The 16,143-nt window shown below is 41.7% G+C and overlaps 1 protein-coding gene across 1 annotated transcript; it reads right to left on the reverse strand.

Moving 5' to 3' along the window:
- Nucleotides 1-1,524: 1,524 nt before the first annotated feature.
- LOC147625398 (uncharacterized) lies at nt 1,525-1,947 on the reverse strand. Its single transcript, XM_086817973.1, has one exon. The coding sequence runs from the start codon at nt 1,945-1,947 to the stop codon at nt 1,525-1,527; it is 423 nt and encodes a 140-aa protein (XP_086674099.1).
- Between the last annotated feature and the right edge of the window lie 14,196 nt (nt 1,948-16,143).

Here is a 16,143-nt window from a genome sequence, read left to right on the forward strand (position 1 = left end):
CGTGAAACGTATGAACCTGTTTCACGGCATGAAATGGGTTAGACATTTCACGGCATGAAACGCTTAACTCTCTACCTTGTTGTACCCATGGAAAATTGAAGTCATGTCCTTGGTATCAAGGTACTTGTTCCTTATTGCCACCTTCCCTTGCCTTATTTCCAGGCAAACCATGTTGGAACTTTGAAGCTTGTTGGTATTTGTTGTTATAGACGCCTTAGTTCAGAATGAGAACTCCTCAGTTTTCCCTTATTTCCAAGCAAACCGTGTTGGAACTTTGAAGCTTGTTGGTATTTGTTGTTATAGACGCCTTAGTTCAGAATGAGAACTCCTCAGTTTTCCCTCCATCCAATGGAGGAGAACATCACTGTAATCTTTGTGAACCTATTGTTCTTCTTGTGCATGTGGGTCCACTTCTGTGTGTTAACTTTGTCTAGAACTTGGCCCCTCTTGATTTCTTTAGTGGGTGACCTCGGTACCAGTGGTGTTGCACTCTCTTGTCTAATTGTTTTCTTCCTCTAAACTAGTTTCGATGGTGCCTTGAAAAATAATATAGATGGGTCCTGATTATGCTTGTTCCCTTGTCTCTCTTCTTTGCTTTTTGAGGTAAACCCTACAGTGGATGTTTTTTTGTCCCCTGGTAACCATACTTGCAAGTCTCCTTGATATTATCCCTAGGCAGCTAGTATGTCTTTTCTCACCCACCTGTTTTCAATGATGGTGCTTGGGTTCATATGTGGTGCTGCTTCCTCTCGATGGTTTTGTTTCCTTGGCCCTTGCTTGTATTTCTATTATGCTGCCTTGACAACCCTGAGGTGTTGACATAGCCTTGGGCTTTGATGTTTCCTTTGTTGGATACATATAGTGCCCTTGCGGCAGTCCTCTTGAGTGGTGAGGTTTTTTAGAGGTCAATGCCTTTTCTGTGGATTCTCTTGATTTGCTTGTTGCTGGCGTCTCCATGTTGCATTCAATTGCTTGTTTTTATTTATTCAAGGGACTCCATAATGGAATGGTCAGGTGTTCATTGCCTTGACTGAGTTGCAGTTTCCTTTCCTCCCATTGGATGTTACAGTTGGTGGCGTAATTCCAAGACCTTCCTAGTAGCATCTCCTCTTCCATTGTACATGCAGGCATAATAAACACCTTCCCAACCAAGGGATTATTTTTTATGGAGATGTTGACATTTAAAAATCCCATGGTTTGTATAACGGATAGATGTACACTACGAACCTAGGCATTAGTTGCCTCTAGGTTATGTTTGTCCAGCAGCGCTACCCAAGTTTCATAGGAAATCAAGTTGTGAATTGATGTCGTATCATTACTGCAATACTTTTTACTTGATTACCCATTGTAGACATGTACACTTAGGCTTGTAGGTTCAATATCTAAGTCATCATCTTCTAGCAATGTGAGTGAAGCCATGTTTACATGTAGAGTTCTTCCCTAGAGTCTCTGTTTCATTTTGGCTTCCCTTGCCTTGGCTTCCACTTGAGCTTATCTCATTTTTCCGTTTTTTAGCTGTTTCTTTTATTTCAAAAGATGCTCTTGTGAGAGAATTTCTTGGATCAGTGGTTCGTAATACATTTTCAGCTTGCTTCCGTTGATGTAACCCTCCATTTCTACCCCATCTATAGTGTCAATTCTGACCGACCCTTGTGGGGTGATCTCAGACACTCTGAAGGGTCCTAACCCTCGATATTTCAATTTGTTTTTCCTCATGCTTCCAACACCATACATGAGGACAATGTCCCCTTTTTCAAGCTCCTTGTATTTTAGGTTATGGTTAAACCAATGCTTCCTTCGGAGTTTTTCGACCATAAGCCCATGCAATGCAATTAGCTGTGTTTCATCAAGTTTGTCCAAGTCAATCAACCTCTCGACTAACACATTCTCTGTGAGCCTTTCTTGTATCGTAATACGTAGGCTTGGAACTAAGATGTCCATAGGCATTACCGCATCGATGCCATAAGTTAGATGGAAAGGACTATATCCCATCACTACCTTATACGATGTACGATAGGCCCATAATGTTGTAGTCAACTTGTGCTCCCAATCTGTTCAACTGGCCTCCAAGGTCTTGGTCAAGATAGCACATAGAATCTTGTTGGTGCTCTTAGCTTGGCCATTTTCTTGTGGATAGTAAGGTGATGATTTATGATGTACCACAAGGAATCCCGTGAGTAAATGTTCAATCACCTCATTGATGAAATGTGGACCCCATTCACTGTCTAATTCTAGCGGGTAGCCAAATCTGAATATGATTTGCTCATACAAGAATTTAGTCATAGTTCGAGCATCAGCTTTTTTAGAGGCTCTTGCCTCTGCCCACTTGGTGAAATAATGTATGGCCACAATCACATATTGAGCTTATGTGATGGATGCACCTCTAGACTAATGGGTTCAAAAAAAATCAATGCCCTATTTCTCAAAAGGTTGTCTCACTATTACAAGGGTAAGTGGCATCATGTCTTCTTGTTGCGGAATGGAGAATCGTTGACATTCTTCACATCTTTTTACAAATTTGATGACATCTCCGAGCAACGTAGACCACCATATTGTTGCTTGAAGAACCTTGCGAGCTGTAACTTCTCCAGCAAAGTGTCCTCCATCTATTCTCGAGTGTGCTTCTTTCAATATCGTAGTGAATTCATCTTCTTGCACACATCTTCTGAGGATATCGTCCTTACCTAGCTTATATAGTTCTCCTACAATTAGTTGATATGGTGCAGCTAGCTTAATAAGCCGATGCATCTTATACTTGTTCAAGTGCCGATCTTGTGGTGGAAAACCATAAGCTAGATACTCATATATTTCCTCACTCCACTCAGGTACCATATCAATCTTGAATAGACATGCATCTGGAAGGTCATGGTCTACACCCATTTTGCATGTTCTATGTTTGGAATCCTTAACATATGGTCTACCAAAACATGTTGTGATTCTTTCCTTACCGTGACCATGAAGTCAAATTCCAAGAGTAAGACTAAACAACGTGTGATCCTTCCCGTGGTGCACGGCTTGTTCACCAGATACAATAAGGCTTGATGATCCACAGAAAATACAAACTTACTAGCAATGTCTATATTTCTTGACAACATATACCATGGCCAACCCCAGTTGTGGTATAGTTGATTTCTACATCAGTTAATTGTCGACTGGCAAAGCAAACCGAGTAATCCAATTTAAATTCCCGAGGTTGCACCAATACACACCCTATAGAAAAATTTGATGCATCAATGTGCACATGGAATACAAGGTCCCAGTTGGGTGGTCTCAAAATTGTTGCACTAGCCAGTGCTTTTTTTCACTGATCATATGCTAGTTGGCTCTCTTCAGCCCATTTAAAGACTATGAGCAGTTTATATAATGGCCTAGTAATTTTAACATAGAATATGATGAATCTTCGATAGTACCCAGCATGTCCCATAAACCATTGTACACCCTTGTAGTTTGTTGGTGGGTGTAATTCCAGAATCAACTTCACTTTGCTCTCATCGGTGGAAATCCCATTCTTAGACACAATGTGTCCCAATATCACACCATGCTTGACCCAAAATTGACATTTCAAAGGGTTTAAGGATATAGGATACAATCGACATCTCTTAAACACCTTCCTTAAGCAAGCCAGATGTTCAGTCCATTGTGAGTGTGCACAAAGATTGTCAATGAATGCCTCAAGCCACTTTTGCAAGTAGTCCTTGAAAAGCCATGCACATCAATCATTGAAATGTTGCAGGGGCATTAGTGAGTCCAAAAGGCATAACCTTATAGGCATAGGTCCCCCACATTGTGTTAAAGGTTGTCTTGTGTTGCTTCTCTGGTACAATGTATACTTGGTTGTATCCCGAAAAACCATCTAAGAAGCTATAGGCTTCATCAACTACTACTCGTTCTAATACATGATCTATATATGGTAATGGGTAGTGATCTTTCCTGGTAGCTGCATTGACATTTTTGAGCTCAACACACACTCTGAGCTTCCTATTCTTTTTTGGCACAATCACAATTGGTGACAGCCAATCTGTGTGCTCAATCTCGTAGATGAAATCTGTAGCTATGAGTGTATCAATTTCCTCCTTTACAATAGCTACATATTACGATTCATTTGTTAATGATTTTGCCTAGATGGTCTCGATCCCTCCATGATCAGGATAGTGTGTTGAACCAACTTGGGTGGTACCCACTTCATTTTAGTATACTTCCAAGCAAAACAATCCTTGAACTCTTTCAAGAGAGAAATGAGTTCCTCTTCAATAATCAAGTCATAAGCAATGCAAACAGGTTTGGAATCCTCTCTTGGCTCAGTAATGTCTACCTCTTTGACTTCTGTTGGTCCATCATAAGACATGGAATGGCCATTCTCCTACACTCTTTTTGCCATCAGTTGGACTACTTTTCGCTCTCATCGATGGTGTAAGTTTTGAAATGGTCTCGCACTAGGTGCAGATCTAGCTCATCATCGTCCTCCTTTCGAGTCATCGCCTTCATTACCTCTCACTTAGCTTCAACTCCATAGCTTTATTTTGTTTCCTTCTTCCAACCTTAGAAAGCTTAGGCTGATCATCAGGATCTTGAGGAGAAGATTTCTCTTCTTGTTTCCCTTCCAAGGTGATCTTACTCAACTCCTCAACCTAGTTCTTAGAGAACACATCGTGCACCTTAGGGACCTCAAGATATCTTAGCCATTGGGCATCCGTGGGTTTACTTCGCAATAGGGCATTGCATTGAGTGATATACCTCTTTTATTTCTGCCATTTCCTTAAGGTGTTTAGTGTTGTTTTGCAACCTTGCATCCTAGGCACTCATGTGCTTGAGGCTTCATCTTCTGTTTCCTCTTTCATGAATTGCACATTCACCATGCACACTGAGGTAGTAGGAATAGTTTCCAATTCAACATACTTTGTTTCTTTGGGAGGTAACATTTCTATGGTGGCAAGTACATGCATCCAGTTTTCACTAAAGTCTGGAGGTGGAAATGACACGTACATCTCGTTCTCTTCCTCTTCACATGAGTGTTCTTTAACTGGTTGTTGGCAGACTTGTAAGGATATGGTTCCTGCTATTGTGATTGAATCGAATCATCTCCAAATAATTTTCCTTCCATGGCACGTTAATGAATCTCGGTGCTTTCCTTTCCTCAGGCACTAGGTTCTTCTCAGCTAGAGGTGTTTGGCTCTCCTCTGTAGTGGTCGTTGGGTTCATTCTTCCTTCTACCCAATCTTTGGCATCTGCCAATAATGTCGGCGTGTTGCATAACAATGGTCCAAGTGGCATTTTGACAATTGTGGACAATACTACTGAGAGACTACCTATATCTCTGGGTTCTCTGGTGGCAAGTGAAGCCTCCTTCCACATATTTGTCTCATACTCAATCTCCTAGTAGGGAATGAATGGTTCGACAATTCTTGATCTAACTTTGCAAGAATCCTTGCCATCAGTTCACTATTAGTCTCTTCCTCAGACTCTTCCAGAATCGGAGTTGGCAGATCTAACTTCCTTTCTCTTAGCAACTCATTTCGTGGGGATACAATGAATCCCTAGCCTTGTTAGCCCCTCGATTTGGCTTCATGGTTGTGTTGACACTCCTTTACAAGGGCCTTAGCTTCTTTGAGCTTTCTTATTTCCTCCTTTGTATTCGGATATTCTCCAACACCCATTGGGGTCGCTGGTCTCTCTTTTACAGTTCCATGTGCTTGCTCATCTGGTCTCAAAAATAGATTGTCTCCTTCCTCACTGGGTGGAGCCAGTGTTAATGGTATCTTCCCCATATCCATACTGAATTATGACCAAGGTGTTGCCCTTGCCCACCTTTTTTGCTCTTCTCCTTCTCCCAGACTTAGAAGTTGTAATACCTTATGGGTGTTTCCTTTTGTCCACCTATTTGGCTTGTGCGCACATCAGGACATTTACTGGCGTGATATTTCTAGGCTTCATATCCACACTTGACACAGGAAAGAATTGGCATGGTGTGTGTCTGTGCCGCTATCGGTTGAGGCTGACCAACATTAGCTATATTTTTCAGAGGACACTCTAATACTCATTGAGGTCCATTACAATGGAAACACTCTATGAGTCCCTTTCTCATAGTCGAGTATATGTCTTTTACCTTCCACTGTATCGTGGTTTGAAACAATACTACTAGTGTGCTATTTTGTAGGACATAATACTCTAGTGTGATCTCGGGTGGTTCCTCATAATAGTCATTATTCACTTTTACTTCGCACATAATTTCCCCAACTGCCAAGGGTTCTTCAATTAACACCTAGTTGATCTTGGTCTGTGGTGGCTGTTGTGGTGGTAGAATAGGTTCGAGTAATGGCGTCATATCATGCATCCTAAATATTCCTCTCGGTAAATAGGATGCATTCGGCTTCCCTGCAGCCACATTGGGTTGCATTGGTGGTGCTAGTAAAGCTAATGGCACTCTGGGTGGATGTGGTGGTAGAACAAGTGGCGATAATGGCATCATATCTTGCATCCTAAACATTCCTCTTAGTAAATAGGACGCATTCGGTTGCCTTGTAGCCACATTGGGTTGCATTGGTGGTGCTGGTAAAGCTAATGGTGCTCTAGGTGCTGGCAATTGTGGTAAGGGTTGAATCCTCAGGTATCTGTACATGGAAGTATTGTTTTTTCTTAGTATTTGACAATGACCATAATAGAGCAACTGTCTCAGTCGTCTCTCGAGGAGTTCACTATGAAAAAATCCTATGTATCATGTGTGTTTAAGGAGTATTTAAAAAACCCCTTACATACTTTTGTGAATAAAATGACCCCTTTTTCTTTATAAACTTACGATTTTTTTCAAAATTGGTTAAAAAATCCCCTCCTATAAATGTAATTCTATAACTTTTTTAAATTAATATACCCCTCCTAATAAACTCACGTGATACACTTACATATTTTTAGGTGAAGCCCCAAGGCTTGGTATTAGGTGAGAACATTTAGTGCTCATATGATTTTGTCTACAGATTGAGCACCAAATTAACTCTCTCCGGGGGTAGAGATGGGCATTCCCCATGCTTCCCTCCCATCCTGGTTTTAAGCTTCTCCAAGATGGCAGTACTGAGTTCTTCAACTGTCATGTTGCCAACTTGCTTGTTTTTAGGTCCCGTGTCTTGATGACTAGAGACTCGTGATGTTACCGAAGCTTTGCCTTGGCATCTTCTAGTTGTGGCAACTTAAGCATGTTATCTTCATACTCGATAACTTAAAGAGCAAGTATTCAAAGTAGGTGGTTGGACTAACACCAAATAACCATGCATCTTATGATCTCGTACTCCTCTTCGATATAACAGGGCAATAACTGATCATCAGTTAGCCTTTTCCTGAATTCGCATCTTGAGTTTAGGTGCTTGATTAGAGAAACATAACTCCTCATGGATTTATTTTCTTTTTGCTCCATGTTATGGAGTTGAGCCATAGGCCCTCCATCTATCACCACTTCGAGCGAAGCTTGGTATGAACACATTCATAAGCCGAGTGAAATTAACTTTGTCCTCGGGCTTTAAGGTTCGATACCATTGGTGGGCCCTCCCATCTAGAGTTAGAGAAAAGACATGTATCATGGTCACATCGTTCACCAACCCATAAGTTTCAGATGTTGACTCAAAGATCTCAAGGTGTTGGATTGGGTCCCCATCTCCTGAGAACTTTTGCATGAGTTTCGAAATGATGTGCAGTTTGATCGGATATGTTGGATTCAAGGGTAGTGTCTAGAAACCTAACCATGCCTTTTCCCATTTCTACCCTTGTGGTCGTGTTTAGAACTATGTGGGGATCCACTATTTACCTTCGAGGAGAAATTTTCAACTACCTAGACCTCGTCCTCTACCTACGTATGTCCTTCTACTATTGAATCTGAGTCTACGGTTGGGTCCGATACATTCCTCATTACTTGGTTCTTCATTAGGCGGCCTCAGCCCGCCTTTATTAAATCAAGAGTTCCATGCTCTGCAAGAAGGTGGGATTTTTTATCATCTCATTTATCTCCTCCTTTGTGTAGATCCAATCCTCTTCTCTTGCAGATGCCCTAGGTCGACTGTCCTCTTCTTCTTGTATTTTGAGGTCTTCATCCGCCTTGGGTTCTAAGGTTGGTATCCCTCCTTCTGCCATTCCAACCCCCATGTTATCCGTGGCATCCCTAGATGTTTTTGCTTCCTTGCCACATAATCGAAGCAAATTATCAATTTTCCTCCGTTGCACCGCCATTCTACCCCTATCAAGATCTTGCCTTTTTAAGCTCAGAAGTCACAAAATTGACGCTTTGCTTCAACCATCTTAATGTAAACCTCCACTTCCTCAAATGTGGGGAAGAAGATTTGACCCATCTTGATAGCGTTCTCCCTCTCGCCTAACCCTAGGAGTAGTTCCACTAAGTCTCAACGTGTTAGTGTTCTTGGGGCCATACGTTGGGGTTGTAGGTGTTGTTAAATCTAGTTTGGGCCCATTTCCCTCACTCGTTGATGGACCCTTATCCGCAGATTGAGCTTCATCTTCTATGCCGAGTTAGAGACCAAATAATCCTCTGGCTATACCAAATATTCCACTGGATTTTGTAGGAGAAGTGGGTTTCCCTTCCTCTCCATTTTTGAAGAACCTTAGTCCTTCTTCCATGGATTCTTCACTACTGGTTTCTGCAGTGGTAAGATTTCTCCAAGCTACAACACTCAATTGAGTGCTCATCGTGCAACCTGAACAAACACTTTTCTAATAGGAAGATCCTAGGTAATTAGATGCACTGTCATCAGGGGTAGGGTCATCTCCAATAAGTTTTCCTGACCTCAAGTGCATGAAACAACAATTCAGTAGGCCAACTCACTACTCCAACTTTTATGCTCAGTTTTGTTTGTCAGATTGACATTTCATGTCATGAAATGGGTTTCATGCCGTGAACTAGGCTTCATGTTGTGAGATGTATTTCATATTGTAAACAGATTGTGTTTCACGCCTTGTAATTTCAGGCTAGAATTGCATTAACTGAGTCGGGGAGATTACTATAGTGCACTTATGACTCTCTCTTACCCTTGATTTGACAATACTTCACTCCGTGAACTCAACCTATCTCATGTTGTGATATGCAGTTATATCTCACTCCGTGAGATGCGGATGCATTTCATGTCATGATTGAGAAGTATTCGTTTCACAAGAAGAGTTTTTTAGTTTCCTTGTGTCAGTCATGTGTCAAGGATAAGATGCACTAACTTTGGTAAGGCAATCCCGAGATGTCCGTCATTAAGGCGGGTAGGATCTCACGTTGTGTTATGCAATTACGTCTCACGATGTGGAAATTCTTTCCTGCGCTTTCACGTGTTTGTCAATCGAGCCAACATAATGATTTTTTGAGTGGTTCGCATGCTTCTATTTTTCAACATCATGGACATCAAAAACCTTGTTAAGATATCGAGCGATATCAAGCTCAACTAGTGATACGACGGACATTGATGAACCGCCTGCGTGATAGCCTCCACACTTATGTCACTGGCACGTTTGGGTGCGATTATGTGATATGTTGCCAGTGGATGATAGGCTATGTAACAGCCACTTTGGAGTACTAGAATTATGGCATAGTTATAGCACCAGCTCATATAGTCGGTGGCTCACACTATAGACCAACTACTTTGTATGTTGTTGTAGGAGAGTACTTTCCCTTTATGTACGTACTCTTATCTTTTAGTTATATGGTTGTAGAGAAGAGAAGAAGATAGAAGAAAAATTCAACCATCCATCTCTCTTGTGCCTTGCACTCTCAAGTTGTGTGTGTGCATGTTTGCTTGCAAGAAGGAAGTCAATCTCTCTCTCTCCCCCAGAGTCTCCAATTCATGTGAGAGCTAAGGAGCAAGCAAGAGGCAAGAACAAGGAAGCAAGGAAGCGGTACACGAGTAAGAGCATCATTATTTCTTTCCTATCTTGGTTTAGGTACAACACCCCTTGGTAGCTCCAGGAGCTACACATCTCCAATTGAGGAACTATCTTCACAGGCTTGGAGGTGCCTGTGTGATACAAAGTACTTTATATTAAAATTTTACGGCCAGAATCGCGTATCGAGCGCGTCTCAGTCTCCGTTGTTCTGTCTCATTGCAAAGTATTTTTGACAGTTTCGATGGGGGAAGTTCTAGTTGAGAACTGTCTCTGGTTCAAATCTAGTTATTGTAGTGCAGCATTGCATTTTGGGAGTGTAGACAGTGTTTGCACATGTATTGTTGACATTGGGTGTATGTAAACGTACTTGGTCAGATCTGGTGACCTACAGGTTATGTTGTGAAAGTACCGCTGCAACAGTCCACAAAAGATACTGATGTGTTACAGGTTGCATACAGAAATTATCTGTTGCACTTTTTTTAATTGTTGCAGGAAAACATGTCTGGTGTGATGGAGTCAATCAGATTGTTAGTGAGAAGCTGGACAAGAACAACATCCATGCCTGGAAGTTCAAAATGACCAATTTCCTTATGGATAAAAGATTTTGCGACTATGTCAAAGAAGGCGACAGTAATAAGGAGCCTCGTGAGTTGTCTGAAGAGAATGCCACTCCAGCAACAGCAGCAGACATAAAGGCATTCAAGGATTGGAACTAGAGTGTAAGGAAAGTCATGTACTAGCTTTCAAATTAGTGTCACAATGATAGGTCCACATATAGGATGCCAACACTCCAACTGTTGCATGGCAGAAGATGGTGTGCAGATGTTTCAAGCTAACAAAAAGGCAACAAAATTACAGCTAAAGCAAGAGCTGCATATTGTGGAAAAGAAAAGTATGACTATCAATATGTTTCAAAGATCAAGAAAATTATTAAATACCTTGGGTCTATCAATGAATCGGTGGAAGATGATAACTTGGTAAGTATCTTTTTGAATGGGCTTGGCAAAGAGTATAAGCCATTCAAGACCTCCATTATAGTCAGGGAGAATATTCCCAACTTTTGGGACTTGATGTCTATGCTAATCATAGAAGAAAAGGCTTTAGGTGAGGACACTTCACAAAAAGTAAGAACACATCAGAACATGCCTTCTAGTCCAATTCAGATATAGGCAGAGGTAGAGGTCATGGTTGAGGCCAAGGTGGTGGCCAACAAGGAAATCAGAATTTTGGACAACAATCCAATTATTCACAGCAGCAATCATACACAGGTGGAAGAGGCCAGTCTAGAGGTAGGGGGAGCCAAAGAGGCTGAGGTGGTTGGTAGAGAAATCAGAATGCAAATAGCATAGAGTTCTATTATTTGTGGCAAACGAGGGCACAAGACAAAGGACTGCTATAAAAAGCAGAATGACATTAAAAGTGAAAAGTTACAGCAAGGCAACTATGCATTGTCATCTAGTAAATAAGGAGGTGATGACAGAAGTGAGCAGCTATTTATGATGCAACACTTGCTCAATTCCATAACAGGAGATGTGCCAAGATCTCAAGATACATGGTATGTGGATTCTGGTGCCTCTAACCACGTGACCAGTCATGCTAAGTGGTTTAGAGACATGTAGAAAATGGAAAAACCACGTTATGTGAAAAGAGGTGATGATACTACGCATCCCATTGCACATGTTGGTAAAGTGCCATTGTCTATGCAAAATGGCAAAATGAAGTACTTGGTAGATGTACTTCATGTTTCAAATATTACAAAGAACCTAGTTTCTGTTGGACAAATGGTTGAGCAGGGTCTGCAAGTGAGGTTTAATCAATGTCGCTTAATTAAAAATCAACATCGAAGACTTCAAAAATCAATGTCGCTTTATTGCAAAGGGTAACAGAAATGGTAAGATGTTTACTTTGGATGTGAACATGCCTGAAGTAAAGGCAGCCATATTTGCGCATGGAGAATACGTGTCATTTATAGATATTGACATATGATGGCACAAGCGCATTGGTCATGTGAATGTACATCGACTGAAGTCTATGCAGGCCCAAAATATTACTGCATGTTTGCCAAAGTTTAAGGTTGATGGTATGCATAAAGTATGTGAAGCATGCCAGCTTGGTAAGTAGGCCAAACATGCTTTCCCACATGAAAAGCATGTCAGTGCAAGGCCATTATATGTCATACATTCAAATGTATGGGGACCGACCAAGACTGCAACAATTGTAGGTTGCAAGTAATATGTTACAGTCATTGATGACCACAGTAGAAAAGTGTGGATTTACTTTATGAAGGAGAAAAGTGAGGTGTTTGCTCACTTTCAGAGATTTAAAGCCTTGGTCGAGAAGGAAAAAGGCATGCAAATAAAATGCCTGAGATCAGATGGTGGGGGGAATATTTCTCCAATGAGTTCAGCGATTTCTTGTGAGGAAGCAGGGAATCAAGAGACAGTTTAAATGCAAGTACACTGTGCAACAGAAAACAAGCACATTATAGAAGTGGCACGTGCCTTCTTGATCTGAAATGAATATGCCACATTATTTTTAGGTAGAAGCAGTAGCAACTACTGTGTACATTATGAATAGGACACCCACTACAACTGTTCATGGTATGACACCTAAACAGAAGTTTACAAGCATAAGACCGGATGTGTCTCACTTGAAAGTGTTTGGGTGTATTGTATATATGTATGTTCCTGATGAAGTGAGAACAAAGTTGGATCCAAAGGCAGAGAAATGCATCTTTATTGGTTATGCTGTGGAGCAGACCAGTTATAGATGTTGTAACCCTACCACTCGTGAAGTGCGAGTAAGCAGAGATGTCTTTGGCACGATGAGTAGCTGGTATGCACTAGTAATGAAGGCAATAAAAGATATAGATGTAAGAAGTGTTGATGCTGCACCGCATGTAGAGCAGCAATCATAGGTGTTTAGCAGACCTAGAGAGTCCTCTAGCAGTGGATCCAATGTTAGCCCATGGTCAAGCAGGTTGATGATAGATGTAGATACATGTATCACACAAAGGGAAGGAAGAAACAAATCAACCTTTTGTTCCTGATCTGTCAGCATGACACTCATATGCGAATGGTGACTCTAGCAGCTCTAAACAGAGCCTTGATGAGGAGCTTGGCATCCCATTCGTGTGGTTACTCCTGGAGAACAAGGGCTATTTTGAGGACACCTGACGACAGTGATCCAAGTGTACGCAGGTCTACGAGGGTTAGGTACCCTGTTGACAGGTTGAGATATAATGGATATACAGCCCATCATTATGCTTACATGGTTAAAGCAATACAAGATTCGGAGCTCACTTGTTTTGAGCAGGCAATTGGAAATAAGAAATGGGAAGATGCCATGAATGAGGAGATGGTAGCATTGGATTTAAATGAAACATGGGAGTTAGTGCCTTTGCCTAAGGAAAAGAAGGCAATTGGATGCACGTGGGTGTATAAAGTCAAGCATAACACTGATGGTTCAGTGAGCAGGTATAAGACAAGATTGGTGGCCAAAGGCTATGTGCAAACTTATGGCATTGACTATGAAGAGACATTCAGCCCAGTTACAAGATTGGTAACCACCATGAGAGCTGTCATTGCTATGGCTGCAACAAAGCGTTGGTCTTTACATCAAATGGATGTAAAGAATGCCTTCTTGCAGCAAAGGGTTGGTCTTTACATTAGATGGATGTAAAGAATGCCTTCTTGCATGGTGATTTGCAAGATGATGCAGCCACCAGGTTCTGAGAGTGATGCACACCCAAATTTTATGTGCAGGTTACGCAAAGCCTTGTATGGCTTGAAGCAGGCACCCAGAGCATGGTCAAACAAGATCGGGGAGTATTTTGTTACCATTGGATTTCAAATATCCAATGCAGATTTTTCACTTTATGTGAAAAAGACAGACATAGGGATCATGCTATTGGTAATCTATGTGTATGACTTGATTATCACTGGTGAGATAGTGATGTTGACATACAAGATGTCAGGAGGCTTTTGAAGAAAAAAATTCAGATGAAGGATTTGGGTGAGCTACGATATTTTTTGGGCATAGAGGTGATGAGATCACCTCATGACATTTTGTTATTACAAAGGAAATATGGCTTGGGCATGTTGTGTCCAAGTATGGTATGGCATGTTGTAAGCCTATTTTAATACCATTGGAGCAGAACACAAAGCTTTCTGCATATACAGGTGAGCTTTTGGAGGACCTCACTACATACAAGCGCATATTGGGTAGCTTGATCTACATGACCATTACTAGGCCACACTTGAGCTATGTGTTGGACTTGAGCTATGTTGTTGGACTTGTGAGTCAGTTTATGCAGACCCCTAGGAAGCCACACTTGGATGCGGCTAGATGGATTCTTAGGTACATAAAGTCCATAGTTGATTATGGACTTTTCTATGAGGGGGTAGTACAAAGATACAGCTACATGGGTACACAGATGATGATTGGACTGGTAGTGTTGCAGACAGGAGATCTACCAGTGGTTTTATGTTCTCATTTGGGAGTGCTACTGTGAGTTGGAGCAGTAAGCCTAGCAGCCAACAGCTACCTTGTTGAGTACAGAGGCAGAGTACAAGGGTGGTGCTATGGCAGCTTGTGAGGTCACTTGGTTTCAGAAGCTACTTGGTGATATGGGTGAGCCCGTGGATAGGCAGGTTTCATTTGTTGGTGACAATATGAGTAGCATACAATTGGCCAGTAACCCAATATACCATGCTAGAACGAGGCACATTGACATCCACTGTCACTTTGTGAGGAAGAAGTTTCTAGAAGGTGATGTAGATCTGGTATATGTCGGCACACAGAGGATCAAGTGGTTGACATCTTTACAAAGGCATTGGGCACAAAGAAGCTCCATAGGTTTAGGAGCTTACTTGGAGGGCAGTGTGTGGATTTGAGCTCAAGGGAGGAGTGTTGTGAGATATCGAGCTCAACTAGTGCTATGGTGGTGGACATTGATGACCCGCCTGGGTGATAGCCTCCGCACTTATGTCACTGGCACAATTGGTGCAATTATGGTTGATATTCCGCCAATGGATGACAGGCTGTGTGACAGCCACTTTGGAGTACTAGAGTTATGGCTAGTTATAGCGCCAGCTCATATAGTCGGGTTCACACTATAGACCGACTACTTTGTATGTTGTTGTAGGAGAGTACTTTCCCTTTATGTATGTACTCTTATCTTTTAGTTATATGGTTGTAGAGAAGAGAAGAAGATAGAAGAAAAATTAAGTCATCCATCTCTCTCTTGTTTCTTGCACTCTCTTGTGTGTGTGTGTGTGTGCGTGTGTGTGTGTGTGTGTGTTTGCTTGCACAAGGAAGTCAAGCTCTCTCTCTCCCCACACGGTCTCTTTAAACCTGGCATACTTGCATTATCTTGTTGTAACAAAATTTTCTATCTAAGCTACACACTAATTTGATCCATAGAGATCTAAAGTGCATTTTTGTGAATTTTCATGTCTTAGCATCTACATCAAATCATTTTCCGTGATAATTAGGAATTTTTCATGAGGTCTTAATCCATTCCTAGTCGCACATGAGAATTTCACCCGGCTACGCACACATACACACACGATACTAACCACGCACACATACACACACGATACTAACCACGCACACACAAGAGAACCACAAAAGGGTACCACCCTTTCCAAATATTGGCCACTTATAGGCAGTGGACAAGTTAGTCGCTTGGTCGATTGGAGTGAACACCCTGCACAGCTTTGGTAGAATTGGGCGTCATAAGTCAAGTCACGATCTTTGATGTCCATAGCAACCATCGTCCTTGATCCAAAGCATGAGCTTGAAGGACAAGCATTGCACATTGTTGTTATCGTAGGATTGCCAAAGAGAATGTGGAATCAAGCGCCGTGACGATCAAATGACGATGGCCTAAGGAGTGCGGATGGCTGCCTATGTGCCCACCTGCACACAAACACACCCTTAGTATAAGATCTCCCCAAGAGGATTTGAACCCTAGACCTTCCGTAGAAGGTCCAAAGTCTTATCCACTAGGCTACTGCCTTGGGGACCAACAAGCTATTAGTTGCAACCGACCTTAATTGACACCCTTGCTAACTTCATTTTGACCATAGCTTACTCTAGTAGCTTGTCTCCTACATGTACCCAATGTCTAGATGTGTCTAGACATTGGGTACAAGTAGTAGACAAGCTATCAGGTGCAACCGACCTTACTCGTCGACACCCTTGCTAATTTCATTTTGACCATAGCTTACTCCACTAGCTTGTCTACTACATGTACCCAAAGTCTACCTGTGTCTAGACATT

The sequence above is a fragment of the Cibotium barometz genome, chromosome 24 (assembly GCF_041138505.1).
Source record: "Cibotium barometz isolate CiBa-2024 chromosome 24, ASM4113850v1, whole genome shotgun sequence".
Lineage (NCBI taxonomy): Eukaryota > Viridiplantae > Streptophyta > Polypodiopsida > Cyatheales > Cibotiaceae > Cibotium > Cibotium barometz.

Excerpts from the sequence above, each read along its gene's own strand:
- LOC147625398 (XM_086817973.1), bottom strand. The coding sequence starts at position 1,947 with ATGCCTATGGACATCTTAGTTCCAAGCCTACGTATTACGATACAAGAA.